Here is a 17038-nt window from a genome sequence, read left to right as displayed (position 1 = left end):
CACACACACACACACACACACACACACACACACACACACACACACACTATAGGCAGCTAGGTGGTGCAGTGGATAGACTACTGGGCCTGGAAGCAAGAAGACTCCTCTTCTTGAGTTCAAATCTGGCCGCAGATACTTACTAGCTGTGTGACCCTGGGCAAGTCCCTTAACCCTGTTTGGCTCAGGTCTAAATGGCAAACTACTCCAGTATCTTTGCCAAGAAAACTCCAAAACAGGGATACAAAGAGTCAGATATGACTGAACGACAGCAAAGTTACATACATCCTCTAGACCAGAGGTGTCCAACATGAGTTCCATGGGCTGCGTGTGACCCATGACACTCCTGGGTGCAGCCTGAACCAGATTAAAATGTAATTGGGAAATACTTAATTAAATAAATTAATTAAATAAAAATACAATAAGACACATAAAATGTGCAACCCACGGGGAAAGTGTACTTTTCTATTTGAATTTGACAATACTACATTAGAAAACACTTCATTAATAGAAAAAGAAAATTCTACAACGTTCTAAAGACTTTATTCCATCTCTCAAATCTCTTGCTAGGCAATGCAGTAGATAGAGCAGGGGTGGGGAACCTAAGACCTCAAGGTCCTCTAGGGCCTCAAGTGCGGCCCCTTGACTGAATCCAAACTTCATAGAACAAAATAAGCTTGGGTTCAGTCAGAGGGCCACACTTGAGGACCTAGAGGACCACATGTGGCCTCAAGGTTGCAGGTTTTCCACTCCTGGGATAGAGCATTTTGCCTGGAGTCTGGAAGACCTGGGTTCAAATCCGGCCTCAGACACTTACTATGTGACCATGGGCAAGCCACTTAACTCTGTTTGCCTCAGTTTCCTCATCTGTGAAATGAACTGGAAAAGGAAATGGCAAACCACTTCAGTATCTTTGCCAAGAAAACCTTAAATAGGGTCACAAAGAATTGGACATGATTGAACAACAACAATCTTAAAATCTCTTGCTTCACTTTAAAACCATTTCCTCTGAACAATTCTCTTGTGGAAAGGGGGTCATTTGAGGACAATGAAAAAGACAGTCCTCATCTCCTATACATCTGAACTAGATTCAATGTGACACAGTGGGAAAATGCTGAACTTGAAGTCAGAAAGACTCTTCTTCAAATGCTGCCTCTGATACTGTTAATTATATGAGCATGGGTCAGAGCATAGGCCTCGCAAAGCCTGAGGTTCTTTATTTAATAATAATAGATAACAACTAGTATTTGTATTTTATTTTAAGGTTTGCAAAGTAGTTTACAAATATCTCATTTGATCTTCAGAACAACAACCTTGGCAAGTTAAGTGCTATTATAATCCCTATTTTACAATGGGGAGAACCAAGACAGATAGAGATTAAGTGACTGGCCCAGGGTCACAAAGCTAATAAATATCTCAACCAAGACTTGAACTCTGGTCTTCCTTACTCCAGGTCCAACACTCTTTGCTGTGCCACCTAGATCTAAAATGTGAATAATATTAGTATTATATACTGTAGCATTTTTAGTACCTCACAGGGATGTTGTAAGGCTCAAACGAGATAAGGTATGTCAATGTTTGGCAAACATTAATGTGCTACATAAATGCCAGTTTTAACTAAAGGACAAGGAATGACACTATTTCATGGCCTTGACAGCTTTTGAACCACTTGTAATGCTTTCTCCTTGATTCTCTCCAAATTCTTTTGTTGTTGTTGCTCAGTCATTTTTTCAGTTGTGTTCGACTTTTTGTGACCATATCTGGGGTTTTCTTGGCAAAGATACTGGAGTAGTTTTGTCAATTCCTTCTCTGGTTTATTTTACAGATGAGGAAACTGAGGCAAACAGGATTAAGTGACTTGCCCAGGTTCACACAGCTAATAAGTGTCTAAGGCCAAATTTGAACCCAAGGCTTCCTGACTCCAGGAACAACACTCTATCCACTGAGCCACCTAGCTGCCCCAAATTCTTTGCTTCTCACTAAATGGACTCAGAATAAGGAACGATATTTTACAAAAGGCCTAAAATATAAACGCCTATTAATACTAATAAGATAAAATAAAAATATAAGCCTAAATGATAAATGCGTCACTAAATGTCATTGATACAAACGCTTAAAGATACACATTACTGGCATATTTGAAAGAAGAAAAGGATACACCTACCTTGTGCAAAAAGAACCGGATGGACTTTAAATCCTCCTCCATTCTTCAATCTCTGAGGCAGCTGTTCAAAGTGATAATTATCAATGTAGAAATAAACTCTCAAAGCTTGCCGACTCCCTTCTGCTTGATATGTAAGAGGCACATCTGAAAGTACATTTAATGTTACATTATTTTGGTAAGGCTCTACAGGCCACCGTTTTTTTTTTTTAATTTTTAAAAAACGTCAAAAACTTCTAGAAACCATGTTAAAGTTCTTAATTACATATGGCTCAGATGGTGTATACTTGCATTATTGTTCAGTAAAGGAGGATTAAATCAGATTCTCATTAGCAGGGGCAACAGATTTACTGTTCTACTGTATATAAAATTCTCTAATAGGAAGCTTCCTTACACTTTGACACACCAGATGTCTCACTCAACTAAATAAGAGGTTTAGATTCACAGTGGTTCAGATTCAAAATTTCCCAGCACAGCTGTCTCTTTCAGAGTTTAGTTGGAATGATTCCTTGGGGTTCACTTTCCAAGTAGTGTTCAAGAAACTGGGCATGCAGCTCCCGTTATGAAACAACTAGGGTTTTACTTGAACAATTCCCACAGCACCATGTTAGACATGTAATCCCTTAAGGTTCTGCCTAATAGTCACTGAAAATCATCACACTGAGTCATGAAAAATATAAGCCACGGATTGAATTATCAAAAAGGAAATCACAAACTCAAATGGTGAACATTTAAGTAGGAATGGTTCACAGAGAAGGCATAACACTTCCTCTTTTCTGCAATAAAAAGTCCATGAAAAATGATTCCCATTGCACCAAAAAAATAATAATTTTAATGGATATACTTAGTATTTAACTTATATATAGGATTGGCAAAGTATTTTACATATAGCCCTGTAAGCTAGGTGCTATTATTATCCTCATTTTAAAGTCGCTTGCTCAGGGTCACAGAGCTAGTAAATGTCTGAGACAGGTTTAGAATTTGTCTGCCTGATTCCAAGCCCAGTTCTCTATCCACTGCATCAGAATCTTGAAGAAAAAAAAAATAACGCAGTTATGAATGAATGAGAATTGTCGTATCCTACTACCTACTAGGTGGCACAGTGGAGGAAGTGTTGAATCTGGAGTCAGCAAGACCAGAGTTCAAATCTTCCTTCAGATACATATTAGTCATATGACCCTGGGCAAGTCACTTAACTTTTGTTTGCCTCAGCTCCTTTATCTGTAAAATGGGATAATAATAACATCTACATCTTGGAGGTGTGATGATCAAATGAGTTGTTTGTGAACATTAAAGCACTATATAAATATTAGCTATCATTATTATTATTATGTCTGCCCTGATTTTTTTTCCCCTCGTCATTCCAACTCCTGATTTGACAGGCAAATGAGAACAGAAGAAAGAGATGAAGCAGTTTCTATAAGTGACAGTTCTTCATCAGTTAGAACTAGAATATTTATTTTTACAACCTTTGGGACTTCCTCAGTTTATACTATCTCTCTATAGAATAATGACATTTCTGAGCTATAATAGGACTTTGACACGATCCAATCCAACCTCTTTGGTTCATACATGAGGTAGCAGAGGTCCTGAGGAGATGGGAAACCTGCCCATTCTCTATACAAGGAGTTAGTGATGGAGCTGGGATTCAAACTTAAGCTTCTTGATTCTTAATTCACTGTTCTTTCTTTTTCACCTACATATCTCTCACAAGACACATAAATATTACTCATTTAAAACATTTCAGCTATGTATCTTCATGATTATGTCACAGTGGCATAAGATTGCTAAGTACAAACTCGTAGTAAGAATCTAAATCCAGAATTAAAGTTTGAGTTCTATTCCTTTGTAGATCCTGTAAACATAAGGCTAGCAAGAAACCTTTCAAGTCTTCCAATCTTTCTCATGTAAATATGGGCCTGAGGATGTTCCTTAAAGACATGACTTTAAGAAAAATATGTGAGAAATGAGGAACTTCAGTAGTTTTACATACTTCTATCAGAAGTAGAATATGAAGAGGTAAAACTCAGTGAAATTATCTCACTATTTATTTGCTAAATGTTCTAGTAAAACAACATTTTTTTGGTCAGAGAGGGTCAGAGGTTAAATTAATGAATAAAAAGGATTTAAGATTACTGATGCAATTCAATAACCTAAACTCATATGTCTTAGCCTGATAATTTTTCTAAATGATTTCACTATACAATTTTAGAGATTCGTGTAAAATTTGTTTAAACCATTTAAGGAATGTATCCCTACTAATGACAGCTAGGAGGCACAGTGGATAGAGCACTGGCCCTGAAGTCAGGAGGACCTGAGTTCAAATCCTGCTCAGACCAAACACTTAACACTTACTAGCTGTGTGACTCTGGGCAGGTCACTTAACCCCAACTGCCTTAAAAAAAAAAAAGGAAAGAAAGGAATGTATCATTACTGAAAGTGTACAATGTTATTGTTTGAATGGGAAATAACATATCTTCCAAAATGTAATTACTTACTTGCAACGAGTGGTTCCTGTTCTGCTGGTCTAAAATAAAAGGAAACCTTTTCCAAATCAAATAATGCAACCAGGGTGTCTTCCAGCATGGCTTGCTCATCTGTCTAAATAGGAAACAAAATGAGCAAAACAAAAATAAAGACTTTTTTTTTACCTTTTTGTCTGTCCCACGAGAAAAGTAACTATCAGTAGCTATTGCAAAAGAGCATGTCATTCACTGATCCTATGGACAATAAAATTAATGGCCTTGTAAAAGTCACAAGAAAATGAATCTGCCCCTACTGATACAAAGTTTTACTCTCTCTTCTGACCAATTTATTTTTACTATAATTTTTTTTAAGATTATTACACTCAGACTTTTCTAATCATAAGGAGTTTATTTTTATTTATAAATAAGTTTCTTATAAAAGTGCCTGCTAGATGGTGCAGTGGATAGAGTGCCAGGCCTGGAGTCAAGAATACCTGAGTTCAAATACAACCTCAGGTACTTACTAGCTGTGTGACTCTGGGCAAGTCATTTAACCCTATTTGCCTAAATCAGTTGGAGAAGGAAGTGCCAAACCACTCCAGTATCTTTGCCAAGAAAACCCCAAATGGGGTCACGAAGAGCAGGACGTGACTGAAACGAATGAACAACAAATTCTTATCACAATAATGCTTTTAACAAGTGGTATTTTTAATGAAATCTGTTAAGATATTTAATGGAATTTCTTTTTAAAAAACAATGAATATTAGACATTCTGTTTCACAGTGGTAGCTTTATAAAGCAATTTATGCTCTAGTCAATTTATTTTCACTACCCCAATTCCTGATTTGACAGGCAAATTAGAATAGGAAGCTAAGTAACTTTTACAAGTGACCATTCTTCATCAGTTAGAACCAGAATATTTACTTTACAACCTTTCGGCCTTCCTCAGTTTATACTATCTACCTATATAATAATAACATTTCTGAGCTAATGGGACTTTGACATGATCTATGGTTTATATTTTATATATACACACACATACACACACACAAATATATAGTAGTTCTGACCTCAATGACCACCAGACCCTTTGATTAGCCCTTCAGCTGAACACTTCTATATGTTTTCTCCTCTCATGAGAAAGGCACTTCTGGAGGTCAAGAACTATCTTGTTTTTCATTTTATATCACAAGTACTTGGCACACAGTAAGTGCTTAATAAATGGTTTGACACTGACTTGAACTGAGGTAGATGGAGTAGCAGAAGCAGTATGGGATCTGGAGTCAGAAAGCAGGCATTTAAATCCCAAACCTGCTATTTATTGAGAAATTGAGCAAGTCACTTGACCTCTCTGAATCTCCTTTTCTTCATCTGTAAAATGAAAAGGTTGGTCCAGATTACATTTAAGATCCTTTCCAAATCAAAATACCAATATCCTACAGCTATAATGATATTTGAATTCTTGGTGTTAGAGGCCAAATAAGAAAGTGCATTGTCTTTTGGCACGAATACTGAACTATTAGAAAGAAATTAAGAGTTCATCCACAAAAGTTGAACCCATTTCAGTAACAGCCAATATCATACCCCTGTTCTTATTTTCTTCCTGTTTTTGTTTTTGTTTTTTTATGTCAGATCCAGCAGCCAAATCATGAAACCAGATGTGCCATTAGCTGAACTTCTCTATAAAAACATAATGAATATTGCATGTGACAAGATAGAAAGTAACATAAACATTTCATAGCACGTTAGCAAAAGCTGATTCAAGAGGGGGAAATGCTATTTTAATTTCTGCAAGTTAGCTTTTGTGTACTAAGATAAGTACTCTACATTAAACATTTTAGCATGTGTTCTTGTTGGTTCTACTCCTGAAAAGAAAAGTTTTTAAACATGAACATGAGTCTATGATCTCGATATGTTCAAAATTGAGTACAGTATCTTTCTATAGAAAAAAATCAGTTAAAAAATTAGTTTTTATTGTTGTTGTTGTTCAGTTGTTTTCAGTCATGTCTCACTCTTCATGACCCCATTTGGGGTTTTCTTGGCAAAGATGCTGGAGTGGTTTGTCATTTCCTTCTCCAGCTCATTTGACAGATGAGGAAACTGAGGCAAATGAGGTTAAATGGCTTGTCCAGGGTCACACAGCTACTAAGTGTCTGAGGCCAAACTTGAAATCAGAAAGATGATTCTTCCTTACTCTAGGCCTGGCACTCTATCCACTTTGCCACCTAGCTGCCCAAAAAATAGTTATTAAGAGTCTGTTTTATAACAGGCATTATATTACATACTTGGAAATAAAAAGATGAAAAGTAAAAATATCCTTGTCCTCAAGCAGCTTACAATTTAACCTTTTACATTTTTTATCAGTTTTTGAATTTGATTATTATTATTATTGTTATTATTATTTTTACTGAGGCAGGTGGGGTTAAGTGACTTGCCCAGTGTCACACAGCTAGTGAGTGTTATGTGTCTGAGGCCATATTTGAACTCAGGTCCTCCTGACTCCAGGGCCAGTGCTCTATGCACTGTTTCACCTAGCTGCCCCAACCCCCTTTTCAGTTTTTCAGTTTATTAAATTACTATTTGGAGAATAGTGCATGTTTTTCTTCATACCCCCAAAAAGAGAAGGAAAGAACAAAGGGAAGGGAAGGAAGGAGGGAGGGAAGGAGGAAGGAACCCTCTATCATATAAACATAGTCAAGCAAAACAAATTCCCACTTTGGCTATGTTCAGAATACATTTCTGATTCTGCATATTAGTCCATTATCTCTCTGTCACAAAGTATACAGCATTCTTCTTCATCTTCCTCACCCCCTCAACCCCGCCATCAGCTACTCTTTAGATTCTACTCCACTATCATTATGCCCTGACCCCACCCCCAAAGCTCATCATTAGGAAACTCATCACCATGGAGACCACATCAACTTTGGTCAATACCCTGTGCCTCTCTCATTGGAGGGCTAGATAGTAGAGCAAAAATTTCTTCTCAAAGCCTCCATATAAAGAGGGCTCAGAAGCCTAGTGAACTCTCCATTTGCTATCAGCTGTACTCTTTGGAGTCATCTCCACCAGCATCACGCCCCTGTGCCGAGTACTCTCTTCCCTCACCCCGTACCCTAACCCCTTTGCTTTTTAGCTTCTATTTGTGTGCTGTCTTCTTCCATTAGATTGTAAGCTCCCTGAAAGCAGAGGTGCTTTTTTCTTTTTCTTATTTACATCCCTAGTACTTATCACAGTACCTGTCACATGTTAATAACTGAGTACCATAGTGTACGGTATGATATAGTGTGGTATTGTATATTTGTTATCATATTTTTTGGTACTGTATTATGTTAGTACTCTGCTGCTCATTTAGCTCTACATTAATTCATACAAGTTTTCCCAGGTCTCTCTGAAACTGCTTCTTCATTTCTTATAACACAATAGCATAAAATTCATGTGCCATAATTTGTTCAGCCATTCCACAATTGATGGCTACCTTCTGAGTTTCCAGTTCTTTACAACCCCAAAAAGATCAAAGAAAGAGGAAAAGGTCCTATAAGTGCAAAATAATGATAATATCTACCAAAATATGTCCTGCCTCTTCAATTCCCCATTTTTGCTAATTACATCACTATTTTTCTGCTACCCATGCCAAAAACTTCAGTGGAAGCAGCTCCTCTATTACCTCACCAATTTGATTCCTCCAAATAAAGAGCCATCAGCATTTTCATTTTAATTGTCTGGTCCTATCAGTCCTATATCAACAATATTTCTAATAATAGAATCCGTCCTCTCTATTCCCTCCCTCCTCACCACTCTGCAAAATTCTCTCCCCCAACTAGTCTTTATACCTCCAGTCTCTTTTATTTGATTGCCAGATTTATCATCTTTATTCAATTCTAATCACACCACTCCACTATTCAGAATTGTTCAAAATAATAATAATAATAAACAAAAAGACCAAACTCCAGAGCATGACATTCCTCTGAATGCTTCAAAATTATGTTCCAACCTTGTTTTCTAGTCTTGTCATGCTATTTCCCTTCATATCCTCCATGCTCTGGTAGTATTGCACTGCTCACTGTTTCAGAAATAAACCCTACCTTCTTCTGCCTCCTTGATTTTGTGGTGATATATCCTTTGTTAGTAAACATTCTCCTCATTCCCATTTTTTCCAGTTCAGATGCTTCAAACGTGCCCCCTCCACAAAGCTATCATAGATTTTCTGAGTTAGAAATGTTCTTTATTTCCTCAAACCTTTTCTAGAACTGTTTCAATTTATTTTATGCACTTATGATATCTAATTCATTTAAGAATTATCTGTGAACATGAATTATTCTTTTACTAGACCACAAGTTTTTAACCACAGAGAGATGGGGACAGAATCCATGGACTTAGATGGGAAAAAAATTACATCTTTAATTCAATATACATTAATTAGTGTCTTTCACAACCCCATGTATTTTATGCATTTAAAACATTATTCTAAGGAATTCATAGACATCATCAGACCATGACACACACAAAACTTTAACAACCTGTGTTAGGCAGTAATTTTCTTGGGAGAAGAGCCTGTACTTTATTTATTTTGATGTTTCTCTTAGCAGCTAGCACAGTACCTAGTAAACCATAACATTTAAAAAAACATGTTTACTGAATTAAACTGAGTTAAATGAACTGAATTTCACCCAGCCTCCAGGTCACAAGGTCACAAGTGATCAAGGGCTAAGTGGTATGATTTTTCTTTCTTCCATAAGTTGCCAGTGAATTCATCACCAAAAGGCCAGTCTACTGTTGAGAAGATTTCCTTAGCAAGGGTTATCCTTAGAATGTCCTGCTTTGGGGACTATGCTTGAAACCATTTCCGCATGGTAGAAATGCCAAAGCTTATGCTTACCTAGCATAGCCTTTGTGAACCCATGTTCACCTTCACACCATGATGAGGCATTGAGAAGGACTTTATGAAGGATATACATCCTATCTGCAACAAGAGAAAACTTTGTTTGATGACTCCCTGATTATAAATATCAAGTCAGGCATAAAACAGGGAGACACACATAGCAAAGTTGTTTGCTGTTGTTGTGAAGGATACCCAAAGAAGCCTCCAAACAGAGACTCCTTTTTGCATATGACATCATGTTAAATACACCAAATCTCATGAGACCTTCAAAGATGAACTCACTAACTGACAAAGCCATCCATGCCATTTTCAGACTACTTTATCAATAAAAAGTTGGGGGTTGTTTTGTTTTTTGTTTCTCCTTAGACTGAACTTCCACCTATTGATTTTAGGTCTTTTGTGTGTGTCAAGAACCTCTTTGGTATATTGGTGAAACCTATGGACCCCTTTTTAGGATTATGTTTTTAAATGCATAAAACAAAATGACAAGGATTACAAAAGAAATAAATTACACTGAAATAAAATTAAAATATATTTTTAATGTTAATGGACCTCAGGTTAAAACCCCTCTACTAAACTCAACTAAAAAACATTGAAAAAAAAAGTCATGAAAAGGTTATTGGATTTGGAATGAGAAAACCTAGACTCAAATCCTGGCTCTATCATTTGCAATCTTTAGACATATAATTTAATTTTGCTCAACTTTAAGTTTCTACATCTGCAAGCGGGCATCAGACTAAATAATCTCCTCTCCCATGAACCAATTATTTTGAGGATCCTGAATGAAGGCCAATCTTCTACCAACAATAAGCGTCTTGATATCAGGGATTATTCCCTTATTCATATTTGTAGCTTCTGAAGCAACAGATCAAGTATTCAGTATGTATATACACACATACACATACATATATGTATATGTGCACATATATGTCTATATACACAATCTAAATATATATGTATGATATACATATGCGTATATGTATGTATATACAAATATTTAAGAGAATGACTTGAAATGCAAAGTTGATTTATAAAACAAAAGTCTCCAGGAGTCAAGGTAGAAGAAGCTTTATAAAAGGTGATAAATCAAATTGAATGAGCTTAATTAATAATTTTTCAGTTATCACATCTACCAGAATCAGGGAAAATGTTTGTGGTAAAATTTAGAATTTGTTTTAGAAATATTTCCTAAATATTTCATCCTATTTGTTTCATATCCATTGCAGGAAAAGAATGCATAAACAAAGGATATTCCACTGTTGTGATGGTAACATTCAGAGTTTTAAGAGGACAAAGAAGAACTACAGAATTAGTCAACAATTGCAAATTCTAAACAGATTGTCAAACTGTACTGCCATGAACATTGTCATAGCTTGTCTATCAAACATAGGCCCAAAATACAAATCTAAGTGAGGACTTTGATTTTATTACAGGCTGTTTCTTCTGTTTCTGGTAAGTAAGAAATAACAGCAGAATCAGCTTCTCTTCTTTGATGGTTTTTTTCTAATCATTGCTGAGACATATATATATCAGTTAGCAAATGGAAGGACTTAAGCTCTCATGACCACAAAGTCTATACAAAGAGTCAGGAAAGAATCTGTGTATGTTTAATACTAACTGTGGATATTTAATAAACTAACAAAGCCGAGTTTTGTCAGGGAAATGCAGTATAATAGGAACATATAATAGTCAACAGCCTGCGGATATATTTCTGAGTCTTTCACTAACAAGTAATATGACCTTTGAAAAATCATTTGACCTCTCTGTACTCATGTTTCTTAGAATAATAGAATTTTAGCGCTGGACAACTCTAGATGAATTTTCTAGTACAATCACCTCAATATACAGATTAGGAGAATGAAGCAGGAGAGGTTAAATGAGTGATTTGTAAAATGTGGAAGTATTAACAGATGCAGCTAAGATTTCATCCAATAATAAAGTTTCACAAATCCATGATTACCTGCTCAATCAAAAATCATTTTAAATAAATCATTTGTGTATATGTCATTTCTCCTACTAGGCTGTAAGATCCATGAGATCAGAGAATGTGTTGAATGTATCTATTATAAAGTTTATCTTCCCCAAAGTCAAGAATTATACTCTACACATAATAGGTGTTTAATGTGAGCATGATGAGTAGAATTGATTAAAATTAGTTGATCAGCCACTAATATACTAAAGGAATGAAATGATGAAGAATATCTAAATATCCTACTAACATAAATAACACATATATTATAACTCACCAAAATTTATAAGGAAAGAAACAGCGCTTCAGTGGTGGCTTACCAAGTTGGGTGAGAGCAGCGACTGAAAGTGAAAAAGTACCCCAGCATTGGCAATCTGGTCCAGCCACCGTCTACTGGCTTCCCAAGTCTCCATCTCGTTCTCTTTGCTGTTGTCAAACATCTGATTTAAAGCAGCCATTAATTGCTCAGAAAAAGCACAGACTGTGGCCACTAGACTTTGGCAGAAAACCATGTCTCTTCGGAGCTGTAGCTCACTATCTGTGATCCAAAAAAACATAACAAACAACTTTGAAAGAGACCACTACTTGATAATTTGACCTAATTAAGCACTCACATTCACAATTTGTTATTAGCTTTCTTTTCAACAAATGAGATAATCTTAATGTTAAGATAAAGAAAGAAAAAAATGTTCATTTCAACATGCTCTCTTTTGAAATACTGCCTTTAGCAATGTTCTAAAACAATGGAGCTAAAACTCAGTTTTAAGAAATGATTAAATAATATTTGCATGTTATAACTATGTTGTTACTGTTAAATCACTTTTAAAGACAGACCAAGATTTATTTCAGAAATAGTAGTTCCCAGAAAACAAGAATTCTAGTTCCAAAATCTAGTTTGTTGTCTGGCCTTGGGATAATCATTTTTACTCCCCCCAGTTTCATCATTTATAAAATGAGAGAATGAGATTAAATGATCAGCAAGATCCCTTCTAGCTCTAACATTCTATGAAATGTTAATCTTTCATAAGACTGTTTTTTTTTCTTATTCAGTACTCCTGAATTTGCTTTTGAGAGCATTTATTTAACCACAGCAATATCAAGTACAACTCTCTGTTTGGGTTTGCAAATGTAAAACAGTGCCATAGGTGTTAATTTAGGAGGATTATTTAAAAGTAATGTAAGATATTAATACATAATTTAAATAGGGGAAATATCTGAGGCATTAATAACTCTCATTTCTCTCATAATCTTTTATACTATCGGATTTATCAAATTGCTTCCAGTACATGTAGGTTTTCACATTTAAGCCAAGTCAGACTTTTCCAGCACTGAGTTCTCCTCTTCTTTATAGTATAGCAAGAATGTATATGCCTCAACAGAGATCAATTTTCATTAACTAACATCTTCTATTGAGGTAGTAGAGTCTTTTGTCTGTACCTGAGCCTCACTTCTTCCAGGTAAAGGGTTAATCACTAAGTAGTTCACCCTAGGGCTCCATATTTTTCCAGGGAAAAGATGACCTAGGACATTTGAGCAAATGCTCAAATGCATTGCCTTGCATTCCATGCAAGGAAACTACTCCATTTCCTCAATTACAGAGGAAAAATATTACAAACTCTGAATCATGTGAAAAAAAAAACTTGTTTGCCCCTGGACTAAATAACAAAGTTAACATTTGCTCACCAACATGCAGTTTTTTTGCTTTGTTTTGTTTTGTTTAATGATGAGGCTCTTAAAATCTTTTGGGAAGAAGGTACAGGGAGTTATTTCAAAGTTGGCATAAATCATGGAAATAAATGTGGCTCTTATTCAGTGTTATTCTATTTTATTGATGAAAATATTTAATTTCTAAGTTCTGGGATCAGAATGCATTATGCCATTCCTCTGATTTTTTCCCCAAAGCCTAATATTTAATTTGGTTAAGAGAAAAGTTCAGTAATCTTACATTTTGTATCCAAGATGTTAAAGGCACAGTTATCAAATATATTAGTAAAATTTTCCCACTGAATCTTTGTGAATTTTCATTTTATCTTTAAAATTTGATCTTCCCTAAAACCCACTATGAAACTTGAAAATACTGTTATCTATAGGTTCATTATCAACTTAAAAAAAATCTCGAGTTCTAACCAAGTGGATCTCAATAGCTGTCAGGTACAACAGTGCCTGGGCTGCATCTGCAAACATTCCTTCTCTTTGGCCACATCTTTGAAGCAATGGTGTCTAATGTTATCCAGGTGAGTTTAAAGTTTGAGGAAGTTACTGGAGTATTTCTACCTAATAGCTTAAGTAATTTAATCATTGTTTTCTTAATTTAATTTCCTAATTATACAGCTAATAGGAAGGAAAGATATGATATATAGATAGGAGAAGCACAAGGTTCATAGCAAGAGAAGCCTTGTTCTTTTCTGAACATGGGTAAATATTAGGTCAAAATAGTTGGTAACTTTGCCATGGCTTGAAAGAGTCTATCTCTGAATTGTTATTAAAAAGAAAACGCTTTTCTCTCTTCTTTTTTATAGAGGTGAAGTCTTCATCCATTTAGTCTTCACTACTATCTTCTATCTTAACAATAAGCCAAATTAAAAGATCTATTCATAACTGGTTATCAATTTTTTAGGTGTCATAATTAACACTTGATGGAATCTATCTAATACCTAATTATGCTTATAACTGACTCTTTTACCCACAGTTATATGACCTAAGTGGTTATTTAAATGATGTCTCCATTTCCTTGAACATAGTACATGCTTAATAAATTTCAATGAACAAATAGTTTCCCATGGAAATGTTTCTGTTTTGAAAAGGAGGTAACCTCTCTGACTATGAAGCCTTTAAGGTGCCTATGGGTCCTTGAATATTTAACTGGATGAATTATCACATCATAAATACTGAGCTACAGACTACTAACTAAAAGCACTACATATTCAGGAGAAATTTCCTTGCCAACCACAGACCAGAAATCCTTCCTTGTACAAATCAAACCATAGCATTACTCCCTTTTAAAGAAATGTAGCAGAAATTGCCATCTCATTTATATACAAAAAACAAGAATTACTGTTCTAATCTCCTGTTGATGAAAAAAGCAGTCGTGAAGGGGAACTTTGCCTAATATCACAGAATGAGTGAGAAACAGAATGAAGAATAGAAACCAGATCTTCCATGTTCTATTATAAATTCCAAGGTCTTCCTGATCAGTTACACAGCCATTTGCAATTTACAGTTATTTACCAGAGCCATGTTTCACAATTAAAAATATAGCAAGAATTATGGCATCTGCTTTCTGTTTTCAATAAAGTTTTTTTAAAAACATAAACTTACTTTATGTGACAATTTGTTTATTGTTTCTGCAGAGGGACAATTTTTCATGTACACTCAAAATAAATGGTTTTTGTGCTTATTGAAGATTTCAGCTCCACTTCAGCATTTACATCTTCTCTGAAGGTACTTATTCTGTAGACTTCTACTGATTTTAAAAAAAATCAGCATTTTATTTATTACTATTGATGTTTTAATAGTTATGGTGACACAGAAAATACTCCTCTCTTTGTAGCTCTTCTCCCACTAACCTGTACTTACCTACAGTACTCCTCATAACACCCCCAAATACATTTAGAAAATGGTCCTACCTTATGGAGACTGAAAATTTCCCCTTTTAAATTTCAAAACTTTCATTAATCTTCAATATCTTCTCCTCCACCCCTGGCTCAGAGAAAAAGGTATCCTTATATATCACCAAGACTATCTCATTTACTTCTGCTCTAAATCCCAATACCTTTCACATTCTCCAGGATCAATCTCCCTTTCTCAAATATTGTTAATTTCTCAATGCCAATGACTCTTTTCCTTCTACTTATATGTGCTCATGTATCCATACCTTATAACAACCTCACTTCATCTTTTTTTTTCCTTTTTGAGGTACTTCTCATCTCTTTTTGACCTTTTACTGACCAATTTCTTGAAAGAGTAATCAAGATCTGATGTGAATTCTTCTCCAACAACTAACTCCTCAATCACTTTCAATCTAGTTTCCATCATTAATCTTCTAGTTTGTAAGGATGACAGAAACACTTTTCACTTCAAAATTAATGAAAATAGAGGAAGACTGAAACTTTATTGTTGCTGCTTGATACCCAAGCGCAGTGACTTTTCTGAATAGTAATTATAGAAAAAAAAGTTTCCTTTTAAGATTCCAACTTACAATTACCACCAGAAAGTCTACCTCATTAATATCTTCCTTTTCTCTAACTCTCCCACATTACTCCTCTCAACCCAATACTAATATTTCTAACTATTTTTAGGAACTAGAATAATACTGAAAATAGCACAAGATCAAGAGACCTTATCAAATTATGGCAACCCTCTCAATCTAGAGCTCCCAAAATATGTTCACAAACCTGTGCATGTTTCCAGTCAAATGCTTCCTTTCCCCAATCCCAAATTTTGATTTAAAGATTCTGATTTACCAAACATTTGTAGCTTAAACAATGAAGTTAGAGGTATCTACCCAGACCCTGAGCATCAAAAATTTCTCACATGCCTAGATGAAATGATATCTTTCCACATAACCCTGCTTTATCCTTGAGTTTAGGGTAGAGAGCCTTCTTTCTTAAGGATACCATTTCCACATTCTTCCCTGACCATACACACTGAAACTGCCTTTTCAAAAGTCAGAAATTACCTCTTTATTAACAAATCCAACGGCCTTTCTTAGTTGTCAAGTTCACTGATTTTTCTGAAGTATTTGACACTTATGACCACCGCCTTCTTTCAAGTAACTCAGTAATCAATTGACTTTTTTTTAACATTGGCATCTCCTAGGTCTACTCCTACCATCTTGACTGCCTCCTTTTCTAGTTCTTCTTTCTCTTTCCAACCCTTTAATAGAGATAATTACAGAAGCTAATAATGATGGTAATAGCTAGTTTTTATACAGTGCTTCAAGGTTTCCAAAGTGTTTAATATATGTTATCTCATTTAATCCTCACAACAACCCTGGGATGTAGGTGTCATAATAACCCCATTTAACTAAGACAGACAGAGGTAATGTGACTTGCCCAGGGGTCATACAGCTTTTGAGTCTCTAACGTGGGATTTGAACTCAGCTCTTCCTGACTCCAAACTCAAAACTCCAGTTACTACTCCCCCTTAGTGGTTCTCTACTAGGCCCTAAGTTGTTCCTTCTCCTCTCCTTTCCTATCCTTTCCTGTCTTCTCCTCTCCCCTTCCCCCTCTAGGTATCTCTTCTCTTTTCTTCTCCATCTCTCTTCTCTTTTGTCTCTGTCTCTCTTTTGTCTGTCTCTTTGTCTGTGTCTATCTCTCTCTATCTCTCTCTCAATTGCACCCTAACAAGATCATTGATTCCCAAAGCTTCAATTACCACCACCATCTAAATGACTCCTAAATCAACACATAGAACTTTGAACAACAGACCCAAGTTTCAAACTGTTTGCTGAATATCAGTAGACATTCTGCTTCTATGTAAACTCTATAGAAATTAACAAGTTTTCCCCCAAATCTTTATTTTCCCTCTACTTTCTTTATCATTCTTGAAGTCATTCACTCTTGAAA

At 35.5% G+C, this 17038-nt stretch overlaps 1 protein-coding gene across 1 annotated transcript in view; it reads right to left on the bottom strand.

Moving 5' to 3' along the window:
• LOC114054096 (phosphatidylinositol 3,4,5-trisphosphate-dependent Rac exchanger 2 protein) overlaps positions 1 to 17038 on the bottom strand; it is a 385890-nt gene that overhangs the window by 108590 nt on the left and 260262 nt on the right. Inside the window, exons 33-35 of the mRNA XM_027877210.1 lie at positions 11792 to 12009; positions 4657 to 4759; positions 2162 to 2305 (exon numbers count right to left, since the gene is read on the bottom strand). Of these exons, the coding sequence (XP_027733011.1) occupies positions 2162 to 2305; positions 4657 to 4759; positions 11792 to 12009 (465 nt within the window). The remainder of the gene's footprint in view (positions 1 to 2161; positions 2306 to 4656; positions 4760 to 11791; positions 12010 to 17038) is intronic.

The sequence above is a fragment of the Vombatus ursinus genome, unplaced genomic scaffold (genome assembly GCF_900497805.2).
Source record: "Vombatus ursinus unplaced genomic scaffold, bare-nosed wombat genome assembly UNPS02014812.1, whole genome shotgun sequence".
NCBI classification, from domain to species: domain Eukaryota; kingdom Metazoa; phylum Chordata; class Mammalia; order Diprotodontia; family Vombatidae; genus Vombatus; species Vombatus ursinus.
The sequence above is the reverse complement of the archived record's forward strand: the minus strand, read 5'-3'. Positions and strand labels throughout refer to the sequence as shown.